We start from the raw sequence: 15,245 nt of genomic DNA, 5'->3' as shown, positions 1-15,245 counted from the left end.
AGATGGCTGAGACACTATCACAATAGCAAAGTTATTGAGAAGAAAAGTCTTTATCACTACATACATTCACAAGCACTATTTTAAAACCAAAACAGATGTCACTAAAATTAACCCATAGCCTTTCACAACAGCAGAACATACATTTTTTGAGGACCCGAAAAGTTTAAGCATTTTTTCCTATAATTTTACTCAAGTTGTTGAACCTTAATCTATCAAGCCTTTCTGTTTACAGAATATATAAGGGTCACACAAACAAGTTAAATTACTTCACAGTGATATAATCAATAAAATCCAGAATATATATAGAAACTTCAGAGGACAAAGAATGAGATGTTTAAATAATTTAAATAAGAGGAAATAAATTTATAAACTAATGGCAAGTATCAACCAAATGCAGCCTAAGGATCTTATCTGGTATCTAATCCAAGCAAATGAAGAATTAATAAAACTAACACTTCTGTTTATAGTACTGATGTTAGAACTCAGGGCCTCAAAATTGCTAGGCAATTACTCTAAACACTTAAGTCATGCCCTTGGCCCTAAAACTTTTTTTTAAAAAGATTGAAGAAAGTTGACCAGGGGCTGGGAAGGTGGCTCAGTGGTAGAGTGCTTGCCTTGCATGCATGAGGCCCTGGGTTCAATTCCTCAGCACCACATAAGCAGAAAAAGCCGGAAGTGGCGCTGTGGCTCAAGTGGTAAAACACTAGCCTTGAGCTGAAGAGCTTAGGGACAGTGCCCAGACCCAGAGTTCAAGCCCCATGACCAGCAAAAAGAAAGAAAGAAAGAAAGAAAGAAAGAAAGGAAGGAAGGAAGAAAGAAAGAAAGAAAGAAAGAAAGAAAGAAAGAAAGAAAGAAAGAAAGAAAGAAAGAAAGAAAGAAATTGAACACACCAGGAAATAATCTTAGTAGATGTTACCAACACATTGTACTTACAGTTTTTAAAAGACTTGTCTTGGGCTGAGGATGTGGCTTAGTGGTAGAGTGCTTGCCTAGCATGCATGAAGCCCTGGGTTCAATTCCTCAGTACCATATAAACAGAAAAGGCCGGAAGTGGCACTGTGGCTCAAGTTATAGAGTACTACCCTTCAGCAAAAGAAGCCAGGAACAGTGCCCAGGCCCTGAGTTCAAGTCCCAGGACTGCCAAAAAAAAAAGATTGGATGTTACTGGGTTACTTTAAAATAATTGTGGTGTGGGAAAGAATTGTAGCACAGATGAAAGAAAATTGGCTCTCAGCTGAAACTAAAGTAAAATATATATATATATATGAAGATCTATTATACTATTTTCCATATGTTTGAATATATCTAAAACTTTCCATAAGAAAAAAAATAAAGACAAGTAAAAAAATACATCAACAAAAGAAAAGTGGCATTGGGGCTGGAGATACAGCTCAGTTGATAGAGCACCAGTCAATGAGCAAAAGCATCAGCTACCAAGTTTGGCTCATGGTCTCGGACCTAAAAAAAAAGAGAGAGAAAAAAAAAAAAGAAAAGAGGCACTACTGGATACCCAGAGATAATAGAATAATATTCCCGGTATAGCTTTTAATCTAATTAACTAGAGGAATTATCTGGATGCCCACCATAAAATTGCAAGTTCATTTACCAAGCCATCTTACAATCATAAACAGAAGGGATATTAACAATGGTAGAGTGCTTGCCTAGCACTGTCCAGTTACTTACCAGATAACTTTCAATGTCCAAGTTTGATCCCCAATTTTAACTTGTGTTTAAGAAAAATTAAAATAATTTCTGAAGCTAACAAAATTTTAGAATCTGTAGAATTTATTAATCACAATCAGAGGTGTTTGATTCATGCTATTCATTGAATTCATCACACAGACACAAACACAGATACTGCACAATATCCATATTTAGCCCAAGTGCCTTCCTTCTGAGGCTTATTTATATGTCTTCATATGCCACAGCCCATCATTTAAATAATGGATATTTTCAATGCCAATTCCTTTGTTGACTTTCTCACTGCAGAGTGAACAAAACACATAAACATATTTTATGCATTTGTAAAGGTATGCATGACAAACATGTTCAAAGTGCTTTGCTGTTTTGTAATTATTGAGTCACATTTAGGGAATTTATTGCTACCACACTTAGATCATTGTCTATATTAAGATGCATTAATGCTGGACTCCAGTTGCTCATACCTATGATCCTTGCTACTCAGGACCCTGAGATCTTGGATTACAGTTCAAAGCCAGCCCAGAAAGGAAAGCCATGAGATTCTTATCTCTAACCAACAATAAGCCAGAAGTGGTGGCTCAGTGGTAGAGTGCCAACCTTGAGCGAAAACCTAGGGAAAGTGTCCAAACACTGAGGTCAAGCCCCAATACAGCCATATACACAGAAAAAATTCCTAAAGTATCATATATATATATATATATATATATATATATATATATATATACATACATACATACATACATACATACATATGAAACAGCTATATTGACACATGGGTTCTTTTTAGAGTTCCTAAGTAAAAAATGCAATCCTATAGACAAAATAAGTTTCAATGGCTTCCTAAAAATTATGAAAAAATAAAAATGAGGGGCTGGGAAGGTGGCTCAGTGGTAGAGTGCTTGCCTCGCATGCATGAGGCCCTGGGTTCAATTCCTCAGCACCACATAAGCAGAAAAAGCCAGAAGTGGCGCTGTAGCTCAAGTGGTAGAATGCTAGCCTTGAGCTGAAGGGCTGAGGGACAGCACCCAGGCCCAGAGTTCAGGCTCCATGACCAACAAAAAAATAAAAATAAAAAAGAAATGAGGCTTCTGTGCTTAGGTATTTGTAAGATGTGCCATGATTAAGAGTAAAGTTCGCCTGATAGTTTCTGGCTTGGTTACTCATATCTCAAAAGTATAGGGGGCCAAAAGTGAGACTCACATATCTTCTGCAGACATCTTCATAACTCCAACGCATAAAGCATGCTGTTTTCCTTCTGCCATGATTGCCTGAAAATACACAGCTAAGAAAATTATCTCTCAAAATAGCTTTAGGGATGGAAAGGATATAAAGATATAAAGGATAAAAAACCTGCCATTCTGATCCCCAAATGTCCTTTCCTAGACCCAAACTCAGATTCTTGAGAGGAAAGACTTAACAGTCTGTGAATATATTGTAAACAATGTAAACAATAAATGCTAAATAAATCATCTAACCATTTTGGTTTCAAATAAAATGTTAATACTACAACTCATATGAATAAAACCAGACTAATCATGCAAAAGAGTAGATATCTTGCAAATAAATTCCAAAACCTATGAAATAAATATCCATTTCTCTAATTGTTTTGGTCCCCAAATAGTGTAAAAGACATAGCAAAATAATAATTGCATACCAGCTGGGTGTGGTGGTATACTCCCATAATCTTGGTACTTGGAAAGCTAAAGCAACAAGACTGAAAGATTGAGACCAGCTTCAACTACAGCAAATAAATACAAGGCTAATCTGAGCTACTGTGCAACTCTGTCTCAAAAAAACAAAATAATAATAATCCAATTTTTTATTTTGAAGAGTCTCAGGTAAAATGAGTACAGTACTGGCTACCACCTGAAGCTTCTGGAACAGTACTAGCACACACAAACACACAAAAAAGAACCCCACTGCAGTATTTATAGGGCACCAGCCAAGCCATCAAGAGGCTATGAGTTCAACTCCAGTACCACCATAAAAGAAAAACATTACAGACTGGGAATATGGCTTAGTGGTAGAGTGCTTTCCTTTCATGCATGAAGTCCTGGGTTCAATTCCTCAATACCACATAAATAGAAAATGTCAGAAGTGGCACTGTGGCTCAAGTGGTAGAGTGCTAGCTTTGAGAAAAAGTAGCTCAGGGATGCTGGGCACTGGTGGTTCATTCCTGTAATCCTAGCTACTCAGGAGGCTGAGATCTGAGGATTGAGGTTCAAAGCCAGCCAGGGCAGGAAAATCCATGAAACTCTTATCTCTAATTAACCACCAGAAAACCGGAAGTGGTGCTGTGGCTCAAGTGGTAAGAGTGCTAGCCTTGAGCAAAAGAAGCTTAGGGACAGTGCCCAGGCCCAGTGTTCAAGCCCAACGACCGACAAAAAAAAAAAAAAAAACCCTCAGGGATAGTGCCCATGGCCCATGCCTTCCGACAAAAAAAAAAAAACCCTCAGGGATAGTGCCCATGGCCCATGCCTTGAGATCAAACCTAAGGATTGGCAAAAAAAAAAAAAAAGAAAGAAAAAAATTGGTTCCAGAGTACAGAAGAACTCTACTATCTTTTCAGCAATTGCTTATAAATCTATAACTATTTCAAAGTACAAATTACTTTATAAAGTAGCTAGGTGTAATAGTTCACACCTGTAGTTCTGCTACTCAAGAGACTGAGGCAGGAAGATCACTTGACCCATGAGTTTGAGACAAGCCATTAAAACACAGCAAGACTGCACTAAAAAAAATAAACAGGAAGTGGCACTGTGGCTCAAAGTGGTAGAGCACTAGAGAAAAAGCTTAGGGACAGTGCCAGGCACTAAATTCAAGCCCCACATCTGACAAAAATAAAATAAATAAATGTAAAATATAGTTACTCAGAAAGTCTTCCATTTAAGAAGTCTACTACTTAAAATCTACCAACACTTATAGAAACCATATCAGCTATGTCCTTTCCACTAGTAATCAAGAATCTATGAGGCTGGGAAGGTGGCTCAGTGGTAGAGCGCTTGCCTTGCATGCATGAGGCCCTCGGTTTGATTCCTCAGCACCACATAAGCAGAAAAACCCGGAAGTAGGGCTGAGGCTCAAGTGGTAGAGCACTAGTCTACAGCTGAAGAGCTGAGGGACAGCACCTAGGCCCAGAGTTTAGGCCCCACGACCGACAAAAAAAAAAAAAAATCTAAGGGCATTCTCCAAGTCTTATAGCAATATGTCCTAATTAGGCTGCAATACAGATGAGACTACTTTATAACTTGTTTTCACCTAACTTTTATGAAACTATTAAGATTACAGAAACTGTTTCCCATTACTCCAGATGTAACCAGAAGGGCATGAGAAAACAGGTGCCGGTAGCTCACTCCTGTAATCCTAGCTACTCAGGAGGCTGAGATCTGAAAATCGGGGTTCAAAGCCAGCCCAGGCAGGAAAATCTGTGAGACTCTTATCTCCAATAAACCACTAGAAAACCACAAGTGGCACTGGGGCTCAAGTGGTAGAGCTCTTGCATCAAGCTGAAGAGCTCAGGGGCAGTGCCCAGGCCCAGAGTTCAAGCCCTGAGACCAACAACAACAACAACAAAAAAAAACCAGAAAGGTACGAGACACAAGTAACCTCCAGAAAGTCCATTTAACCATCAAATATTCTCTTGGCTGACAGATCTTTTTATACTAACCATACAACACATGTATTTTTTAGCAGTTAGAGCCTGGGAAGGATACAACAATGGTATCTACTGCAGCAGGGTAAAGCTTAGCTCCAGGAGAAGTTAAGCCTGGACACATGATATTTGCTCCACTGAGTACAAATTTGATGGCTCCTTTGTCAACCTGCTGGTGTGGCAGGATAAAGGGATCTAAAAAAGAAGAAATAAATTATATAAATTATTAAGAATGAGACTCAAAGAAAAAAGGCAAAGAACATGAATGAATATTTTCCAAAATTATAGTACTCTCTGACTGATGCAAACTAAAACATTATCTTTCACTGATTCTACTACTAAATATTTTTAAAGCAGGCTTGGAATATGGCTTAGTGGTAGAGCACTTGCCTAGCATGCATGAAGCCCTGGGTTCGATTCCTCAGTACCACATAAACAGAAAAAGCCAGAAGTGGTGCTGTGGCTCAAGTGGCAGAGTACTAGCCTTGAGCAAAAGAAACTCAAGGACAGTGTCCAGATTCTGAGTTCAAGCCCAGGACTGGCAAAAAAGAAATTCTCAGTTTTAGCAAGACTGTATGGGTACTAGTATTTTCATTTATAGCTAGAGCCCACTGAAATGGGTATAAACTTTTTTAAGACTACCTAGCAACATGAATTGATAACCTAGTAAAAGTTTATATTCTGACTCACAGTAATACTACTTCTAAGACTTTTTAAATATATATTTTATTGTAAAGATACTGTACAGAGGGGTTACAGTTACATGAGTAAGGTAATGAGTACATTTCTTATCAAGCATTGTCACCCCTTCCTGTTTTTCCCCTACCATCCCTTCCCTCCCTAACTCCCCAACTCCTCCCTCCCACCCACCCAAGTTGTAAAGTTCGTTTTCAATATAGTGTCTTATACGTTTCATTGTTACAATGGGTCAACCTGTATCCTTGTTTCAGCATTTTGTTATTTCCCTTTCCCCAATGTATTTACAAGATGCAGGGCACCAGAATCAAATACAGTGAAAACAGGGGTTATACCATGGGGGAAGAACATACAAAAGAAACAAAAAAAAATCACATAGTGATTTGTGTCCCTATCTTGGGGTTCATTTTGCTTAGCATCATCCTATATGGTCATATGTACATTGTTTATTGCAAATAAGGGAAACCATAGGACCTATGTTTCTTTGGGTCTGGCTTACTTCACTTAATATAATTTTTTCCAAGACTTTCCATTTCCTAACAAATGGGGCGGTGTCATTCTTTCTAACAGAGGCATAGTACTTCTAAGACTTTATCCTAAAGAAAAATGAGAGATGATAACATGTTAGGTCAAAAGATATCCATCAGGGCTGGGAATGTGGCTTAGTGTTAGAGTGCTTACCTAGCATGCATGAAGCCCTGGGTTCAATTCCTCAGTACACAGAAACAGAAAAAGCTGGAAGTGGCACTGTGGTTCAAGTGGTAGAACGCTAGCCTTGAGCAAAAGAAACTCAGGGACAGTACTCAGGCCCTGAGTTCAAGCACCAGGGCTGACAAAATAAAGGAAAAAAAGAAAGATATCCAGGGGCTAGGAAGGTAGCTTGCCTTGCATGCATGAGGCCCTGGGTGCAATTCCTCAGTACCACATAAGCAGAAAATGCTGGAAGTGGTGCTGTGGCTTAAGTGGTAGAGCACTAGCCTTGAGGTGAAGAGCTGAGGGACAGTGTTCAGGCCCAGAGTTCAGGCCCCACGACTGACAAACAAAAAAAAAAAGATATCCATCACAGCCCTACCATTTATAATAAACTGGAATTTAAATCAATGTCCTACAAATAAGGTAAAAGGTAAATGACTTAAAAAGTATCACATCTGTAATCCTAGCTACTCAGGTGGCTAAGATCTAAGGGTCATGGTTCAAAGCCAGCCTGTGTAGGAAAATCTATGAGACTTATCTCCAATCAAGCACCATAGCTCAAGTGGTAGAGAGCTAAAAAAAAATACCAAACATCTCAGGGGCAGTATCCCCCCAGGCCCTGAGTTGAAGACCCAGGACTGGAACAGATATACCTACAAGATGTATGTATACAATAGTCATGCAAGTCTTTAAAAAAAATCATGTTTTAGATGAGTACTCAGTGCTCTGAGAAATGTCCATAATAGAATATTAAGTTAAAAAAATTAAGTAGAAGCCTGGTGCTGGTAGCTCATGCCTATAATCCTAGCTACTCAGGAGACTGAGATCTAAGTATCAAAGTTCGAAGCCAGCCCAGGCAAAAAAAGTCCCTGTGAGACTCTTATCTCTAATTAACCACTCAAAAACTGGAAATGACACTGAGGCTCAAAGTGGTAGAAAGCATGGGAGGGAGGGAATGAGAGGGAAAGCGGGAACAGCTAACCCTAAACAAAAGGAAAAAACACTCTGAAGAAATAGTTGTATTGTCAAAGTTGTATTGACAAAGCTTATAGAATTCACAAACTTTATAGACCAAGATAATTATAATTTGCTTTGTGAAAGTTAAAATGTGTTTGTATCACTATCCTACAATACTGTGAAATTTATGTAATCACTTAATCTCAATAAAAAAATATTTTAAAAAAAGAAAAAACTCAGGGACAGAATCCAGGCCTAGAGTTCAAGACCCATGACTGACAAAACAAAAACAAAAAAAAATAAGTAGAATAAGAAAAGTATCAGAAAGACCAGTGAGATAAGACTCACGCCTGTAATCCCAGCTACTCATAAGGCAGAGGTTGGGAAGAATGCAATTTGAGGTGACCCTAGGAAGTTAGTGACACCTCACAAGTACATGAAGTGGTACACAGTTGTAGAATAGTCTGAGATCCACCCAGGCAAAAGCAGGAGAGCCTACTTGAAAAATAATAAAAGGAAAAAGGGTTTGGAGGCATGGCTCAAGTATCTGCCTAGCAAGTCAAGGCCCTAATATCTAATGCTGAGGCCTAATTTTTTTTTTGGGGGGGGGGGTCCGGTAGTGGGGCCTGAACTCTGGGCCTGGGCGCTGTCCCTCAGCTCTTCAGCTCAAAGCTAGCGCTCTACCACTTGAGCCACAGTGCTACCTCCGGCTTTTTTTCTTTTGCTTATGTGGTGCTGAGGAATCGAACCCAGGGCCTCAGGCATGCAAGGCAAGCACTCTACCACTGAGCCATCTTCCCAGCCCCGTTGAGGCCTAATTTTAAGCCCTGTCAAAAAAGACTGTGCCAAAAAAGACTAGAGGGAGAAGTAGGGGGAAAGGGAGAAAGGATGAGTACTTAGAACACAGGGGATGGTTAAGACAATAAAATCACTCTGATACTGTGTAAGGATGTCAATGGCAATGCTATAAACAATATAAGAAACAGAGGATAGGAAGCTGTGTGCCAGTGGCTCACACCTGTAATCTTAGCTACTCAGGAGGTTGAGATCTGAGGATCCTAGTTCAAAACCAGCCCAGACAGGGAAGTCCCTGAAACTCTTATCTCCAATTTACTTTTTTAGTTGTGAGGCTTGAACTCTGGGCTTAGGCGCTATCCCTCAGCTCTTCAGCTCAAGGCTAGTGCTCTACCATTTGAGCCACAGCACCACTTCCGGTTTTCTGAGCGGTTTATTGGAGATAAGAGTCTCTCCGACTTTCCTGCCAGGGCTTTTTGTTTTCTATACCTTCATCCTCATTGATATTTTACCCCTTATAATTATAATGGTGATGATGAAGATGAGGATGATGATGATGATTGATGATGTTAAGTAGAACTGAACATTTATTGAACAATTACTATATCATTATAAAGGCTATCATATATTGAACACTTACTATGTTCCAGGCATTGTGCTAGGTACAATACATGCACTATTTCATTTAATCCTCACAACCTCAGCAAGATGTACAGTTATAGTGTCCATTTCTAAAGATAAAGAAGCAAAACTTAAAGAGGTTAAATGATTTGCAAAAGTGATATGCACTGAAAATTGAACCTACCTCTGCCTAAATCCAAAGTCATGTATTAAACATCCATATTATCTTGCTTTTTACCTAAGGTGTTCTACAAAGTAGGTCTCCAAAACATTACTAATTAATACAACCTTTTCCTCAAATATGACAATGCTCAATTTACAGAAAAACTGGAAGAATAGTTCACTGTACACCTGAACAGTCTCTACTTAGAATCAATAATTGTTCATTTAAAATGTTTTGTGCAGCTAGTTGCTGGTGGCTCACACTTGTAATCCTAGCTACTCAGAAAGCAGAGATCTGAGGATCCCTAAGGATCTTAGACTCTAATCTACAATTACGCAGCAAAAGGCCAGAAGAGGAGCTGTGACTCAAGTGATAAGAGTGCTAATCTTGGGCACAAAAGCTAAGGGATAGTACCCAGGTCCTGAGTTCAAGTACCAGTAACAAGCGTGCACATGTACATGCACACACGCACACATGTGCACACATACACACACTCATATACCGCAGTCATTACACCTAAAAATTTAACAATAATCTTACAATATAAGTTTATAGCAGCCAGGCACTGATGGGTCATACCTGTAATCCCTTGCTACTCAGGAGGCTGAGATCTGAGGATCGAGGTAGGAAGCCAGCCCAGGCAGAAAAGTCCCCCTGTGAGACTCTGATCGCCAATGAATCACTCAAAAACTGGAAGTAAGAGCTGGGCGTCAGTGGCTCACGCCTGTAATCCTAGCCAGGAGGCTGAGATCTGAGAATCACGGTTCAAAGCCAGCCCAGGCAGGAAAGACCATGAGACTCTTATCTCCAATAAACCACTAGAAAACCGAAGTGGTGCTGTGGCTCACGCAGTAGAGTGCTAGCCTTGAGCTGAAGAGTGCAGGGACAGCGCCCAGGTCCTGAGTTCAAGCCCCAAAACCAACAAAAAGTTTATAGCCAAACGATATCCAAATTATCCCAATAGTTATGAGGAAGTTTTTTATATCTTTTTATGGGGGAGAGCTTGTATTTGTTTTTCAAACCAGAAACAAATCAAAGGTCATGGTAAATATTTGATAACTTTTATCTCTGCTATGTCAGTTGATCAGGAATTAATGTCAAAATGTCTGTTACCACAATATTTTCACTTAAGACGTATCATTGTATCAGTATTTAATTTCTCAGTTTTTAAGCCAATAGTCAATACTTTACCAAATAATTACAATTATTCCCATATAAATATTTAAGTGCTTCACCTCTAGAAATTTGTCTACAGGTTACTGCTCCTGACCTCTGCACCACCAGGTAATTCAAAGTTAATCTCTTGTTACCAAAAAGATAAGTCACCAGCACCAACAATAGAGGCTGCCAGTCACTACCTTTCCTTTCCTTCCACCTCTTGACTAGAATATTAGATGACAAAGAAGAAACTTTCAAAACTTTCTGCTCACTGGGATCTTATCTGCCTTGGATATTCTCTTATACTCAAACTAACAACCTGCAAATGTGGGTATCAAATAAATATTACTTGGATTACACCTGATCATGGTATTCAACTAGTATAAATGAGACTCCTACATTTAGTTAGTTAATGCTTTCCCATATACAGAATTACAACTATTAGGCAAATCTAGATACAAATTTAAAAGAAGATAATGCTCCTAAGTCTTATCAGTTTGTGAAAATATATTTGTATAATTACCTAATTGTTATCTATTCTCCTAAATACATTCTTACCTTCATAAAGACAAGGATTATGTCTATTTTAATCGCTTTCTAAGTATATAGCTCAGTGCCTGGCACATACTAAGTTCAATAAATATTTGTCAAATGAATAAATGAATGAAAGAATGAATGGAAACACTTTTGTGCTTTCTAGAATGCATAATAAAAGGATTTATATTTTTCAGACTTACCACAAGATGAGCCTTGACCTTTTATATCCTTCATTAACTACTAATTAACAAATTAACTATTAAAAGTTATTTTCAACTCTTTCTGTGACTTTCTATATCCCCAAATGCATATTTCTAACAAGACTTACATTTGTGAAGTAACCTTAGGGTTGGATAAAAAGGCCCTTCTCTTTGTCTAAAAAACAGTAATTCTCCATTTACTGTTAGGATTTCTATATGTTCATGGCTGTAAAACAAATGTTACAAAGTATCAAGTTAGAGATCATCTGTCAAAAATCAATGTAGTCAAACATCCTTGCAAATGTATAATATAAAATTGACACATATAAAGATACAGTAAACTTTTTTTTATTTCATTAAAGAGCCTAGTCAAAAGAGAAGATTGTTTATTGTTTTTCCTATCATACATCATGGAAGAAAAAGAGACAAAAATAGTATCTGCTACAACCAATTTCATTATTTCAATTCCATTGCTAACCAATCTCTAAAGAATAAAGCAAACTCTGAATGAAAACATTGAGCTACTATTCCCATTATTTATCTATCTGTAGTTAATTTGCAAATAATCTAATTTAGAATGAATACAAGTAATCGCTTAATATTCAGCTATGCTAAGGTTTACATAGAGAAAAAGAAAGACTTACCATCGAACAATTTTGACAGGATCTTTTTTAGGCATGATTTGATTAAGCCATGGCTCAATACCTGGAAACTGCTCTATCAATTGGTTCTTAATACCCTTAATAACTGAGGTTTTCAGCTGGATACAGTTGGACACATTTTCTTTTTCATCAAATCTGCGGAGTGATTTTTTCAAGAAAAACAAATGCATTGCTAAGCAAAGTCTCAGAATTCCTCTAAGTATTATTGTAATTTATGGTCTATTCCAAAGCAAATATTTATATTTTAAAATAATTATAAACTAAATTATTTTAAATGCCATTTTTCTTTTATTCTGTCCAACACAGAGCCATACTTAATACAATATTAAACTGTCATGTAAAGAGTAATTAGTGAGGGAGAGAGAGACCTATCTTGAACTATAAACTACATACATGCCTTTCCTGGAAAATCTTACTTTAAAAGATGAAACGGAGAGGGATTGGAGGGTAGGGAAAGAGGGAAAAATGAGGGAAGGGGTAACAAGGTAGACAAGAAATGTAATCATTACCTTACTTATGTAACTGTAACCCCTGTGTACATCACCTTGACAATAAAATTTTTTAAAAAAAGAAGAAACAGTTTCACTCCCACCAGTAAGACCTCTTTTTAAAAAGATAAACCCCAAGCATTAAAACACAAAAAAAAACCGAAGCCTAACGCATTCAATCGGCCCCTACTAAACTAAGTAATCTTTTGAGCTTTTTAAAGCGTTGGTGATGATTTCTAAGATCTTTAGCTATTTTTTCTCAAAATTTCACATGCAAGACCCACCTTCCTTTGCCCATGTTCCCGTTTGATTTTTGCGTCTACCAAATCTAGAAAGTAAACGCACTAGGTAGGATCCCAAGCAATTTTCCCTTCCTTTCACTGAGTAGCCAAGGGGAGATCACGTTATTTTCAACACAAGGTTAATCAGGCAACTAGGCAATAGGCTTGACAGGCCACTGGCTTCCTGTCACCCAGACTCCTTCGCTTCCATGACCCAGGAAGTCAAGCCTTCCCTTATTCAGTTCATAACTAATAAACACATGGCAGCGAGCGCAGGGCTCCCCTCTCAGCTAAAGAGGATATGCCCCTAAATCGCAGTGCAAAGATGTGATTGGTAGAACCCTAGTAATGGAGATAGAATTACAGGAGGGGGCAAAAGAAAGATGGGATAGAGAAAAAGAAAATGGGAGTGGAGGTACCAAAACCCCATTGAGCATTAGGAATGAAAAGCTTAAAGAAGTGTGGCAAGTCGCGAGTGAGAGAAAACCTTAGGGAATCAGTATGGCAGGGGCAGAGGGGAAGAGAGAAAGAGGATTTTAGCTTTCACCCTCTCCTCTATCCTCCATCCCCACCCCCCACCGCCTTTGTGATCAGTCGATGGAGGCCACAGCATGTCCTTACTTCTTGAACATGATCCAAGGTGAAGGGGGCGACGATGGGGAAGGGCCCGGAAAGGGAAAGAAATTGAATTAGCAAAGGTCCGGCAGAATCCCTTTACACGAGGAAGGCCGGCACTGACAGTCTGAGCAGGTGTCGTTATCCGGAAGGTGACCAAGCCATCCGCGCTTTACGGCTCCAAGTGAAATCTGACTACTTCCGCTGCTCTGAAATCCACGTCTACGCTTTTGCCGGCTCCTTTTGGGTAACCGATTTTTCTCCATTGGGGGCAGCCGAAAAGGCGGGACTTTGAGAAGAAAGAAGTGGTGGAGCAACTCTTTCAAGTTGCAGGAAGAGAAGAATGGAGGCGGGGAATAAATCAAAGCACTGTTTATGTCAGTTGGGTCAGCTACGGGTTCCTAAAAGGGCCAACATCATCCTTCTGCACTTTGTTCCTTCTGTACGGTTGGCTTGGATTGTTTTGTTCTTTTGGTTTGTGTGTGTGTGTGCGCGCGCGCGTGTGTGTGTGTTTGTGCTGATCGAGACTTTAACTTGAACCCAGGGCCCTGAGCTATTTGTGCTCAAAAGTAGCCCTTTTACCACTTGAGCCACAGTCCCATTTCTGACTTTTTTAGTGGTTAATTGGAGATCAAAGTCTCATGGACTTTACTGCCACAGTTAGCTTCGAACTGCTTCCTCAAGTCTAAGCCACCCGAGTACCTAGGATTACAGGCATAAACCAGCAGCAATGGTCTACACATGTGTTTTGTTCCCTGTCTGGGACAGCCGAATGGATTAGTACCTACCAAGCACCGTAAACTCACACAAGCATAACACTTTCATGTTAAATTACTGGTAGGATTGTAAGGAGTACCAAAAACTACAATGTACCTAGTTAAATTTGAATTTAAAATAGGCAGTGAATACTTTTTTCAGTATAAATGTACCTTGTCATTTATTTTAGGAATACCTACACTAAAAATATAAATAGTACTTGTTTATCTGAATCTGAGTGTACTGCTGTTTGGTTTTTTGTTTGTTTTCTTTCTATTTTCTATCTTCTAACCCTATTCACTGGCAACACTCAGGTGCCCCATAAAATTGTTAAATAAGGGTCACTAGGTGTAGTCTCTGACTTCATCCCAATTCTTACAAGTTGGACTATAAATCAAGAGAAGTAATTCTTGAAGAAAAGAATGACCTCTAGGCAATCAATGCTAGTTGGAATCTGATGGAAGGGATAACAGCTAAAACATTTTACTTATTTACGGTTATTTTTGTTTGTTTGTAGGGGTTCTTTTTTTCTGATAACAATACTGAGACTTGAAATTAGGACCTAGATGCTATCCTTTAGCTTTATTCACTCAAGCATGGCACTCTATCACATGAGCCACAGCTCCACTTATGGCTTTTTTTTTTTTCTTTTTGAAGAGGGTATTAGAGAGAAGAGCCTCATGGACTTTTCTACACAGGTTGCCTCTAAATTGTTTGATTCTCATAGCTCAGCCTTCTGAGTAGCTAGGATTACAGACATGATCCACAAGTACCCAGCACAGGGCATTTCTATAGAATGTTTACAACAATTTTTTAATGTTTTTTCCTTCTATCAGAAGGGGACTGACAAGAAAAATGCTTCAAAGACATGATTTCTCATTTAAGGATGAGAGCCCTCAACTGCATCAGCAGGAACATAAGTGGGGGCACCATATACAGCACTTCCCCTGAAAGAAGTCAAGAACAAACTAATACATTTCACCCTCTATCAATAGAAATTAAGAGGGTATCCATCTATCTAGTCTTTTTGTTGTTGTTGTTCAGTCACAGGGCTTGAACTCTGGGCCTGGTGTTGTCAGCTCAACGCTAGCATTCTACCACTTGAGCCACAGTGCCACCTCAGTTACCTGGTGGTTAATTGGAGATAAGAGTCTCACAGACTTGCCTGCTGGGGCTGGCTTTGAACCTCAATCCTCATATTTCAGCTTCCTGAATAGCCAGGATTACAGGCAGAAACTATGGGTGCCTGGCTCTAGTAAGTTTTAGACTA

General features: G+C 38.9%; 1 protein-coding gene across 2 annotated transcripts; it reads right to left on the bottom strand.

The window, feature by feature from the left end:
- Window positions 1-1,673: 1,673 nt before the first annotated feature.
- Window positions 1,674-13,549, bottom strand: Mcts1 (MCTS1 re-initiation and release factor). 2 transcript variants are annotated; one of them, XM_042665809.1, is made up of 6 exons: window positions 13,226-13,549; window positions 11,818-11,970; window positions 11,302-11,399; window positions 5,415-5,548; window positions 2,902-2,969; window positions 1,674-1,983 (listed from the first exon to the last, which is right to left on the bottom strand). In XM_042665809.1, exons 1-6 carry the CDS (start codon window positions 13,234-13,236, stop codon window positions 1,902-1,904), a joined length of 546 nt encoding a protein of 181 aa, XP_042521743.1. In that variant the 5' UTR covers window positions 13,237-13,549; the 3' UTR covers window positions 1,674-1,901. The 2 variants fall into 2 exon arrangements, with proteins under 2 accessions (XP_042521743.1, XP_042521742.1); XM_042665808.1 differs by lacking the exon at window positions 13,226-13,549 and adding an exon at window positions 12,608-12,802.
- Window positions 13,550-15,245: the final 1,696 nt, after the last annotated feature.

This window comes from Dipodomys spectabilis, unplaced genomic scaffold (genome assembly GCF_019054845.1).
Source record: "Dipodomys spectabilis isolate Male_0828 unplaced genomic scaffold, ASM1905484v1 ptg000348l, whole genome shotgun sequence".
In the NCBI taxonomy this organism is placed as follows: domain Eukaryota; kingdom Metazoa; phylum Chordata; class Mammalia; order Rodentia; family Heteromyidae; genus Dipodomys; species Dipodomys spectabilis.
The sequence above is the reverse complement of the archived record's forward strand: the minus strand, read 5'-3'. Positions and strand labels throughout refer to the sequence as shown.

What these genes read in the sequence shown, in the direction of transcription:
- Mcts1 (XM_042665808.1), bottom strand. An exon ending in CTGCAGTAGATACCATTGTT is followed by an intron (nt 2,970 to 5,414) that starts GTATCCTTCCCA and finishes GTGTATTTTCAG; the next exon opens with GCAATCATGGCAGAAGGAAA. An exon ending in AAGATGTCTGCAGAAGATAT is followed by an intron (nt 1,984 to 2,901) that starts GTGAGTCTCACT and finishes TTCACTCTGCAG; the next exon opens with TGAGAAAGTCAACAAAGGAA.